The sequence below is a fragment of the Haliotis rubra genome, unplaced genomic scaffold (genome assembly GCF_003918875.1).
Source record: "Haliotis rubra isolate DU_JTF1 unplaced genomic scaffold, ASM391887v1 Scf41, whole genome shotgun sequence".
NCBI lineage: Eukaryota > Metazoa > Mollusca > Gastropoda > Lepetellida > Haliotidae > Haliotis > Haliotis rubra.
Window position 1 is genome coordinate 2,856,069 of NW_025767091.1, and position 12,701 is coordinate 2,868,769.

The 12,701-nt window shown below is 40.8% G+C and overlaps 1 protein-coding gene across 1 annotated transcript in view; it reads left to right on the forward strand.

The window, feature by feature from the left end:
• Window positions 1-12,701, forward strand: part of LOC124288015 (parathyroid hormone/parathyroid hormone-related peptide receptor-like) — a 37,096-nt gene that overhangs the window by 1,423 nt on the left and 22,972 nt on the right. The window contains exon 2 of the mRNA XM_046724534.1: window positions 12,062-12,164. Coding sequence (XP_046580490.1) covers window positions 12,062-12,164 — 103 coding nt within the window. The remainder of the gene's footprint in view (window positions 1-12,061; window positions 12,165-12,701) is intronic.

Here is a 12,701-nt window from a genome sequence, read left to right on the forward strand (position 1 = left end):
ATACATTTTACACGTCAGTAAGTCGCCTGTTTGACACAATGAAGCCGTTAGCCATATATGTCAAGTCGTAAAAGAAATATAGTGATGCATAACGTGAAGGGTGTTCCATTTTTATGAGATGCATACTTGGATAAGTGTTATTAAGGCGCTTTTCGACTCACTAAATAATTTCTGAAAGCAAGTTTTAATACTCCTGGAACATACCAGAACGAACTAAATATAGTTCGATATAACCGTGGTTTGCTGTATCATGTGGTGGTGTGTGGTCCTGTGCATAGAGCTCAGGTCACAAATCCGTTGACGTTAACCAACGTTGGGCACGGAGTCTTTGGATTGTTGACCGTATTTAGCAGCTTGACTCCTGAGAGTTTCTAGGACTTCAGTCCTGCCCCATAACGAAGCACATGTGATACATGTGAGTTTGTTCAAAATTGCCTCTGTTCACCCAGCAGAAAATGGGTACCCGGTAGGATAAATCATGTGACTAAAACCTTCTAGTGCCTCACAGGCAGCTTGGGTTATGCGGGGTAATAATGAACTGTCTGTTTGTATGCGCTTCGAGCATGCACTTGGTGTATGGATATTAGCGCAGTAGAAGTACACATTACTATCATGTAAGCAACCTTTAAACCGAAGTATGACATACAGTTTACAGGTTCTAGCACTCTATGTACATGGGAAATGTACATGTTAGTGTATTGCAGGAGGTCCGTAATCCCGTCAGTGATTCATGACATGTGTATTGTAACATACATTGAAGCACATCAGCTAATTCCCGACTTCACCTCGCATCAGCAAGGGGGCGTTTTGATTGATGGAGGACGCCATAGTAATTATAGAGCATTATCATATGTCGAGGATCATCACCATATTAGTCAGAATACATACTGGTAGCTGTGCATGACGCGGATCACATGTTTGAAGTTTGACAGTCGAAATTGAGTATCAAACACATTAAGTCAGTGGTGGTTTTATTAAAAGCATTCATCCAATAAATCACAGCCTGTCCGTATGTTAGGCCATATAGTTAATGGAATGACACCGTGTGTGCTGCCAATATTCAAAAGCCAGGTCTGCACTAATGCACTGTGCATAGCAGTGGAAGATGTCAGTTTGGACCCATGTCAATCAAACATTCGGCACGTAGAGTTCCTACGTTGAGGAATTGTTGATTTTCATGAGAACTCAAAGGATCTCAAAGTACTTCCCAATGAAAGTCTTCAAATGTTTTCAATGGCCTGAACTTCATGTGAGTAGTTATGAACACGCTAACGTAAATTAGAAAAAATCGTACCACGAAGATTGTTTACCGAAGTAAAACAAATACTCGCTAAACGTGTAGATAATGTTACAGGGAGCAGACACCGACTACCTACATTTAGATATAACATTAGGTTCAGCCGAACTGTTATGTAATAATATCATGATAATATAGTCACTTCCTAATATACCACAGTGTGACTTGGACTGTTGACCTTGCATTGACCTTGGACTGACATGCTTGTCGTAAGAGGCGACTTACAATATTCTGGTGACAAGACACTCTCATTCTGTCAATACATGCGATCTTATCTCAGATTGTTTCTCGGGATGTCAATTACCGGGTTGTCTCATGGGCAGAATTGATTGAATATTTAAAGACAGTCGCCATAAAGCTGTGTTATTGGTGAAAAACAAACAAACATATAAACATAACACACCAAAGAACAAACTATAAACTGGCAATATCCAGCAACTTCATCCGAAGATACCAATCACTACTGACCTGTTTCTCAACACAACGAAACATATATCTTTATCCTCGCTTCACAAAGTCGTTCCCCATGGCAACCCCAAACAAAACGGACTGTAACATGTTATTGGAACCAACCAGGAACAAACTGCTTCCTGCTTCCAACAACCAGATCAGCAATATCACCAGAATACGGAACATTACTACACGACAGCATACCGTGAACCGTATCAGGAAGGCAGTTTTCACTTTGGTAAATCGATATGTCTACAGAAGCTTTGTAACCGGTGTTTTCCATTGGCAATGGCGTCTATATCATCATTTATAACAGCTTCCAGTATTTTCCCTTACCAGACAGGTAAAGGTATTTGACAGTATTGTCCCTTACCAAACAGGTGAAGGTATTTGACAGGATTTTCCCTTACCAGACAGGTGAAGGTATTTGACAGGATTTTCCCTTACCAGACAGGTGAAGGTATTTGACAGGATTTTCCCTTACCAGACAGGTGAAGGTATTTGACAGGATTTTCCCTTACCAGACAGTTATTTGACAGGATTTTCCCTTACCAGACAGGTGAAGGTATTTGACAGGATTTTCCCTTACCAGACAGGTGAAGGTATTTGACAGGATTTTCCCTTACCAGACAGGTGAAGGTATTTGACAGGATTTTCCCTTACCAGACAGGTGAAGGTATTTGACAGGATTTTCCCTTACCAGACAGGTGAAGGTATTTGACAGGATTTTCCCTTACCAGACAGTGAAGGTATTTGACAGACAGGTGAAGGTGTCCCTTACTAGACAGGTGAAGGTATTTGACAGGATTGTCCCTTACCAGACAGGTGAAGGTATTTGACAGGATTGTCCCTTACCAGACTGGTGAAGGTATTTGACAGGATTGTCCCTTACCAGACAGGTGAAGGTATTTGACAGGATTGTCCCTTACCAGACAGGTGAAGGTATTTGACAGGATTTTCCCTTACCAGACAGGTGAAGGTAGTTGACAGGATTTTCCCTTACCAGACAGGTGAAGGTATTTGACAGGATTGTCCCTTACCAGACAGTGAAAGTATTTGACAAGATTTTTCCTTACCAGACAGGTGAAGGTATTTGACAGGATGTTCCCTTACCAGACAGGTGAAGGTATTTGACAGGATTTTCCCGATTTGTCGATAAAAAGAATTAAGTACTAAGTAGACTATAAATCTCAATTTTAGGAATGGACTTCCATAACTTATCCAACGTGCAGGAACCTTCATTCTCATCGGGTGACACCAATGACGCAAGACACGCTCGACCCTCTACGGACATCTATGTACTAATGTATGAACGGATCTTTTGTGAGAGTGTTCTACTTGTACATTGTGTGCAACTGTGGATGGAGATTTGGATCCGTCGCCGGGTCACACCGTATGAAACTGCCGCAAGGCTTACATGTAGCCTATCTCAATAAAACCGGGCTAATATGCTCCACAGAGCTACACACTCAATGACACACACACACATACACGAACACGAACAAAAGTTACCCTATGACTTATATACGACCATATTCATGTATATACAATACCTTATATATTCAATATAACATGTGTTAATATATGTTACTGTTAACATCGACCATTAAATACAATTATCGTTCCTGTTGCAGTGAATAGCAGTTTCTATATTATCAACAGCATCGCGTCTAGCGCAAATGATATAACAGGAGACTGTACTGAAGATGGTTGAACTCTTTGTAGAAGCTAGATTATGACTGGTGCGCAATGCATAACACTTTCAGGTTGTAACATGAAGTGTGGATACTTTTCTGTGAGTGATGATAGTAGATGTTTATTGTCTTTATCACCCTGTGGCTTTGACATGTGTCTCGTATACTGTGATGTAGCTTGTAAATTCAAGTAAATTTAAGTCTTCAAACCCAGACAATCGATATCTTTGGAAACTGGTCAATCAGGAAACTGATTTTCCATGTCAGTTGAAACATGAAAAATAATCCGTGCAATCTTGGATTTCAACACGCGTAAGAATGGCGACAGTGGGTCGTGATCCGGAGTATTGATTCATCGCCTCACGCTGGTTTTTAAAAACATAAATTTAATAATTAGATCGAGAGATCAGAAAACCCATCTCCGACCCATCTTGACAGCGGTCGTGACCTTCTGAAAGGAATATTTACTCTCTGTTGACCACATTTATAGTTCAAAATAAAATTTTCAGTATTTATGTGGACATAAAATGTACAGCCGATTATTAGCGCGATCGTTTATGCCACCCTGACGCCAATTACTTCACACCAGTGGCTTGTCAGTACCGGCTCTTCACTACACGCCACATCGGTTCTCGGTAACCAGTGGGGTTGATGCAATGAGCCCGCTCCCTTATGACTGTCATGTGTAAAAGGGGCGGTGGGGTAGCCGAGTGGTTAAAGCGTCACGCCGAAGACCCATGTTCGATTCCCCACATGGGTACAATGTGTGAAGCCCATTTCTGGTGTCCCCCGCCGTGATATAGCTAGAATATTGTTAAAAGCGGCGTAAAACTGAACTCACTCACTCACTATTGTGTAAATGATGTTTCGATGCATATACATTCATTAGATGTACTGAAATTACAGTTTGTAGGGTGGTCCATATATCTGCAATTGTGTCAGGGGTTCGATACCCCCCCCACACACACACACACAAACACACTCGCGCGTGAAATAATGCTCGCTCACCAGCACTGCATATATTTATGCAATATTCAATGGATATCAGTTTACCGCTGCACGACGTCATCTAAACTGCATCCACTTGTCATGGACGTATCATACTTTGAAGTCTTCCTAAATCGATGATTCAAACTGATTTTGATGATGGTGTCAGGGTGATCATAAATGAGATGTGAGTGTGGTTGTGAAGGAAACCGGCTCTCATTATGATATGAGTTCCATTCCATTCTTCAATATTCCTGATCTCTCGAGAGGCCATTAGGCTAGAAATGCAGCTGTAAATACTTGTCGTAACAAAATATAAGTATAAACATGATTTCACATGCTAGCATATTTCTACATTTAATAACAAAAACGTCATTTCAAGCGTAGAAAGAACCTGTTATTCTCGTAGTGGATATCCAGAAAAATGAACGAAGCGAATGCAGATCTGTTACGCTGGAGGGATTGCCAGTCAAATTATTATAGGATATTTATATAGCGCACATATCCAGGCAACTAGTGCTTGCTCAAGGCGCTGGTATTTTTTTCCCTCGATCACTGGATGTCAATCTCAACGCAACATCATATTATCAATCTCAACTCCCTGGGGAGTATACAACTCTTGCAGCCACTAGGCGCACCGAGTTATTGTGGCTTTCTCATCCTCAATCGTTAGAAGGACTGAAACGTGAAGTGGGCACACTGTATGTTTACCAATGTGTAAGTATCGGGTGGCTGGTGAGGTGGAGTATTTGAAAGAAACAAAACCCCATTACAAATGGCCTGTAAGTATACCGCATCAAATTAATGATTATTGCATTCACAACGTTTAATGAATTTCCCGCAGACACGCGAGATAGTGGTTTAGTAATATTCTCCATCACTCTTGGAGCACAGGTGAAAGTGACTTACCGAACGTTCATACATCAGCATGTATTGGAGATAGGCAGATGAATCATGTCACGGTATCTCTGATGCCAAGATTATAATATACAGAGTATTTGCGAACCGTCTCTTTGGTTTGTATATTCCAATATACACGTCTTCTTTGAGTTGCATGTTTTAGAAGTTGGAGAGTCAGATGAGGAAACACTTCATGGATGAACAACCTCTCTATTGAATAAAGAAGTTGTTCATCCATACAGTTTTCCCTTAAGTATAATGACTTTATATCATTTTTCAGGACTGATCACCTCATTAAACACATGGCCAGGTTATTTCCCGTTATTCACTGTTTAAAGAGGCGGTATGCAATATACACTGTGGAAACCATATATCTTCTTTTGGGATGAGTGATATGATTGGTTTTCCCGACGCCAAATCTCATTACATGCCTTCATTTGGATTGATCAAGTTAAGGATTGGAATTTTATCACACACTAAATTCTTTAGATTTCATGAAAGTCATATCGATAAACTGGATATTCTTTTACTTGTCAGTCACAATTCGGATACCCTCTGGATACCCTACACGTCATCATTGACGACATTACTAGGAACACAACACACATGCCCCTGAATGTCCCATCCTCATGGTGGTGAAACATTAACCAATAGATACGTTAGTGCTGTAGCTTGGAGACCTGTGAAGATCCGGGTTAGAATTGGTCTTCAGTAACCCATGCTTGTCGTAAAAGGCGACTAACGGGATCGGGTGCTCAGACTTGCTAACGTTATCTAATCCCAATTGCGTAGATCAATGCTCATACTGTTGATCACTGTATTGTGTGGATCAGACTCGATTATTTACAGAACGCCGCCATATAGCTGGAATATTGCTGAGTGCGGCGTTAAACAACAACCAACAACAGGAGCTTGGGTGTTCTACTCCAGTGTCATGCATGCGGTATTTATGTTGTACGTTGCGGCCTGACGTAAGTTTTAACAACTAAATCTATGTAAACATCAACATCCATTATAAAATATACGTTTTAGGGAACATAAAGTAAGAACTATTAAACCGCGACGCGTAAATAGCCCCCGTCGATTATGACTGAACTTACAACTGATTACAACACCCAGTTTTAACTGTGAATACTACGAGGTTTGCTGAAACCACGCCATACTTGTTCATCTCAACAGCCCAGGAAAATACCAATTCTTTGATTGGCATTCTAGAAGTGAGTCAAGTCAACAGTGAAGCAAACAGCTTTATGGATATCAAGACCTTGTTTGCTGCATAGAGTGACGTTTCGGTGTAGATTCTTACACTGTTAAAGGTGAAGACGAAGACACGTATCGGCGTGGGATTTCTGCTCACATTAGATAGACATGAACTGATAAAAGTGAAATTCTGTTTAATCGGTGTGAAATCCATCGCATTGTTAAGGACCAATCTCGATGGTCGATACCACATGTACTCTACGCATCAGTGGCACTACAGACCTTGCCAAATCTGTATAAGAACCTACCGCCTGTTGCTCAATCAGAAATCGCCTATCGACAGTTCATGTCAAAAGAAGAAAACGATATGCCCCGATATATGAAGGACACGGCAAACCAAAATGTATAAAACTCGTAGCGTTCATTTAACAAGCTAGCTATTAAGTCAACGAATGTACGCTTGTCTAAGTTCATTGCAAACAGAGTTAATGACGTCTGACAATGTCACCTCGGCCAAATAAGAACGTGTCATTAGTGAATAGTTTTTGATTTCGCATATTAAAGTTGATAAGTCCATTCAAGCTAAACTCCTGAAGAGCCGGATACCGGCAGAATAATTTGCCATTAAGCTTTCTGACAGCAGAGAAACACAGGACGCCATGGTGAAGACACAAATCGTAGAAATGTATACGCCCCTGCAGACTGCCTTCTGTGCCATGCAGTGCCTGAAGAAGAGCTCATATGCATATTTCCGCATTCGTGACGACCCGCTCTCTTATTTATGAGAACAGTAAAGAATACCGTTGTAAATTGCTATTGACACGTGTGTGGAACCATTGCGACGGCGCATTTTCTGTTGTGAACAAACTGCAATAGCGATTCCTAACTTCTTGTCAAACGGGAACCACGCTCCCATTTAGTATAATCCTTCATGGCGTGCTTCTAAGACTTCTGAAGTCAGGAATGGAATCTGATTATTCCAAAGCTGTTGCTGTGAAGTTGTGAAATCCGGCTCGGGAACTGCCCGATGATCAGCGCGATAGGCAGTCACAATGAATAGACCGTAGCTATAGGAGAATATTAAACCTTTTCATGAGTCTGAAGACTTTTGTGTGGGAGGGACAGCGAAACCCAGAAATTGTCGATATTTCGGATAAGGTGCTTGCCGTTTGTAACTAGAGCAGGTTCTGTGGATGGCTAATGCTGCTCTTGACAACCAGTCAGTAATGCGAGGGAGGTTGCACGTTAAACGGCGTGGTATTCTATTCATATACAGATAGGAGGCCACTATCAGAGAAAGGCGCAAGGATCAACAAGTAAGTAAATGTTGCAGCGAGCACCTGTTGTCATCTGTTTTATGTATATGCTTAAGGTATTGTCAGAATCGTATGCCACATGATGTCAGCCCTGTTTGATAGAAATTATAAAATGATTTTCATTGATCTCTTCATGTAATGTTTGTCTTAAAATTACGTCCATGGAATCTGTTTGTCGGTTAATTGACGGTGATTGTTCTCTAGTGGTGACTTTATATATACTATTAAAACTATTGGGGCATAGTATATTTTTTGGCTATTATTTGGGAAACAAATTGTATGATTGTATGTGGATTTAGAAATGATTTATTATCCACAACGTGTTATGAATTCTGTGCAAACACGACAATTGCATGCAAGCGTTGTCATAATGCGTACGTGGACATGGTCAGGGTAAACTTCCAGGTTTACAGTGTTGCTGTATATTTCAGTGGTAAAGACCAGACTGAAGGTTGTTCTGATATTGTTTTAAACTATTGTTTTGAACTGCTCCATTTGTTACGTTAGAAACGGCTTCTTGCAATTTGCATTTTGGATGTCGGAACAAGACAGAGCATTGTGTCACGAGCATATAACGTTTCACAGTAAATAATTAGAAAATTAAAACAATGACATCGACAGACAAATAACGTTGATGAAAGCGTCGACCTTGGCCCTTTCATCAGAACGACTGTGTTCCTCACAAATTGGAGATGAACGTTCCAAAACTACAGGAGTGAATAGACAGACGTTTCGTAATCGGTTGCACAGATTTGACCTGCATGCCCACGTCCACGTGTTATCCAACGTCGTCCGTCACATTACTGCAAGACGTCGGTGGTGTCAAATACAGCAGCTCCAGACCAAGTGCCGTTGGACAAGCGTTATGTTTCCGAAAGAATCAAGTTTTACTTTAGACTTCCTTGAGTGGCGTGGACGGAATGACCGTTGTCATGCCCTCAACGCAAGCCAGCAGGATTGTAGGGGTGGGGGTGGGTGGTCATGTTATGGTGTGGGATGGGATCGCAGTAATGACACATTTACACGTTATACACGGACGTGTCACTGGGCAGTACTACCGTCACAACATACTGTTGTTAAGACTCGTTAGGGTGAGAGCCTAGTGGTTGCAAGAGTTGTATACTCCACACGGAATTGAGATTGATAATACGATGTGCCGTTGAGATTGACATCCAATGATCGAGGGGAAAAATACCAGCGCCTTGAGCATGCACTAGTTGCGTGGATATGTGGGGTATATAAATATCCTATAATAAAAAGAATAACAAATAAACTGAAGGTACACGTGGTGCCAACTGGGCACCGACCTGGACGTCGTTGTGTGTTTCAGAAGCACAACGTAAGATACCTTATAGAGTGCTTCCTACAGGAGAACATTACCACCTCGCCATGATCAGCTCTCACTCGACTTGTCACCCACAGACCATTCGCAGTGAACTTCCATGTAAGACTGTAATGTAAGAATGGAATGGAATTAACCAAGTTGACATTGAACGTTTGAGTAGAGGCGGATTCACAAACGAGAAAAAATGAGTTTGACTTTTCATGGTAAATGACTTAATTAACGACATCGCGCCTTGGCCAATCATCTGACAAAATGTCAGGACATCTGACGTTCATTGACTAGAGCAAGTCCATTCTAAGATGTGTACTGCGGGAAATACGCTACTGGTAATCAATTGGAAAACATAAATATTTAGACGTATGTGTTTAACTCGAGATTAAAGTAAACGAACAATATGCTTTTCTTCTAGTCAGTTAAAGGCAATGTTGTAAGGTATCAAAGTAGTACTAGATTGTAGATACTAGATCGTAGATATCATACATTGGTAACAGAAACGTTGATGAGCATATTTTTATTTTTATGATTATCTTTTCTTTCTTAAAATGGACGTTCACGAACTGACTTCGCACATTTGGAAAGATTAAGACCACGGTGACTGAGTGGACCGCTTCATTTATCGTATTGTTTACATACTAGTTACCTTTCGTCAGTTAACACCGCCATACATCACATACAGGAACCTCCTTTAAGTATAGTAGAATAGTTTGTTAGTTTATTGAGAAAGAAGGCACCGTATCGATGTGTTGATCTTACAAATAAGTTAGGCCACCTGATTTGCATATATATTGGATAGCGATACCAAAATAATCGTACTGATGTATTGTATCGATAACATCAGAGATTGGATGATGAGCTCTGTTATTCCATAGATGGTACATTTGACACACATGCTTTTGGGACTGCCATTTGGGCGGAGCTTAGCCTCAAAGTATTACGAACATTGATCATCAGAACAATCCTTGCCAATATTACACAAAGTCGTGAACATCCCTGGTATAACTTTTTCACAGCAACCCATATGTGTCCCGAAGGGCGTATCCAATTTGCGTGACGTCATTCACCGGATTATCTGGTCCACTCTCATTATTTACATTTACAGACCCAGCTGGAATAGTGTGGCGGTAAACAAAAAAAACAAAAACAAAACAAAAATAAAAATAAAAAAATATTTAAAAAAACAGAAAAAAACAGAAAAAAAGGCACAAGACAAACAAAATGGTTGGTCCATCTGCGATATATTGTTAAAATGGGCTACGTGAGCTATCAGTCCGAGGTGTCCAGTCGAGGTGCACGTTTTGTGAGGGAAATGGCAATCAGATTGTGATAAGAAACATTTGGTTTTCGACCTAAAGCCCCTATCGCACGTTCCTTCAAAGAAAGGCACACCCCAGTTTGGAGAGTCAAGGTGATTAAATCATTTGTTATTTTCGGATGCAAAAACTGTTATTTTGTTTGAACAGCTGTTGCTTTACTGTTATAGTTACCTGCTTGCTAGTTCTTATCGCTTTAAGCTTGTGTTTATGTTGTAAGTAACTGCACGTATTATGCTTTATTATATACCTGTTGTATCAACTTAAACTGGCGAATTGTAATCTTGTTTACACATATATGCCATGCACATAATCTTATATTCCTTACTATCAGTCTATTGAAAATATACATGATGATCCCAGCTATGTCAGCTCATACTATGAGTGTACCCGTAAAGATCCGTGTTAGAATTGGTCTTCAGCAGCCCATACTTGTAAGCTGATCAGGTGGTCAGGCTTGTTGACACATGCCATCGTATCCCAGTTGTGTAGATCGATGCTCATGATGTTGACCACTGGATTGCCTGGTCCAGGCCGTCTCATATTAGCTTAAATATTGCGGAGTGAGGCTTTAAACAACAGACAAGCATCATACTATGAGTGTGGTCTTTCTAGATATCCTTCTTACGTGCCCTTAATTATCAAAATGTCAGCGCCAGAGAATAATATGTCATCATCTGCCGTAGAGGGTAAAAAGGTGATGGAAATGAATAGACAAAATGTAGTTTATGGATGAGCTGTAATTAGTAAAAAAATTAACCAATCATTGAATAGGACGAATCCTTAGGTTGACAAGGACGGTTCGTTTGGTTCGTTTGGTGAGGTGAACATGGGTAAAATGTCACATTCAAGATCATTTCACGAAAATGACGGCGTGCATTCACATGTGTGATTGTATGCTTGTGTGTGTGCGTGCGTGCGTGCGTGCGTGTGTGCGTGCGTGTGTGTGTGTGTGTGTGTGTGTGTGTGTGTGTGTGTGTGTGTGTGTGTGTGTGTGTCTGCTTGTCTGGATTGACGCCCGTAATGTAGTGCTAACCTACTAATATACCATGCAACTGTTCAGCATGGACAGTATGAGTCAGTGAGTGGGTTTAGTTTTACGTCGCACGCAGCAATATTCCAACAATATGGCGGCGGTCTGTAAATAATCAAATTGGACGAGACAATCCAGTGATCAACAACATGAGCATCGATCTACGCAATTGGGATACGATGACATGTGTCAACCAAGTCAGCAAGCCTGACAACCCGACCAAATTAGTCGCCTAGTACGAGAAGCATGGGTTACTGAAGATCAAATCTAACCACAGTATGTAGAGATTCCGAGACCGTCAGATGTTATTCCCTTTATACGAAGGGTCAAATTCGGTAAACAAGTAGCATCTTGTGACGTCTTGTAATTGGCAGATTGTATTGTAATTGGCAGTTACATACTACATGGCGTTATTTAGAAAGAAGGAGTCAGATGGGTTTAACACGGCTTTGAACAACGTTTTAACCTGAGTTAAAGGGAGCTAATTCGTGAGATGCATGTTACGTTAAGTACACAGCAATCATTTCAGATCGCTCACATCATGTCGAAGATGGAGCAGAAGAGGTTGTTGCTGGAGGCGAAGGTGGCGTGTTACTGGAAGATGGTGGAACAGGAGAACAGGTCCACACTAGGTTGGTTTTCTCTAGTCGCTCTACAAGTAGTCAATGTCAGACAGTAACCAGTCTCCATTATCCGGCCGCGATATCCGTTTGGCGTGACAGAAAAACATGAGATGGAAATTATATGAATGGACCACTGCAAATGTGTTGACATCAAGTGTTCGATGACAATTAAGTGTGTCGATCTGGTATGTCCTGTTTTTGAGACAGTGTGTATGTATATTGGAACGAAATGTAGATTTTAGCTTAACGTATTAACTCATTAAAATTATGCTGTTCAGTCGCAAATTTAAATTAAATGATATTTTTGGACAAAGCAAGGTGATACATGGCCGGATACATGGCATTCACTAAACTACCGGTGGTGATATCGGAGCACTGAATTATACTATTGTGATCGTGTTGTAACGTGACTGCAATGTGATGTTACGTGGTTTCTTACACATTTTAACCGTACGACGACTACGTATAGTCGGACACGAAGAACATATGACCAGAAAAACATTCGCCAAAACAAAACAAACTTCAGGTCCAAAACACAAGGAAACC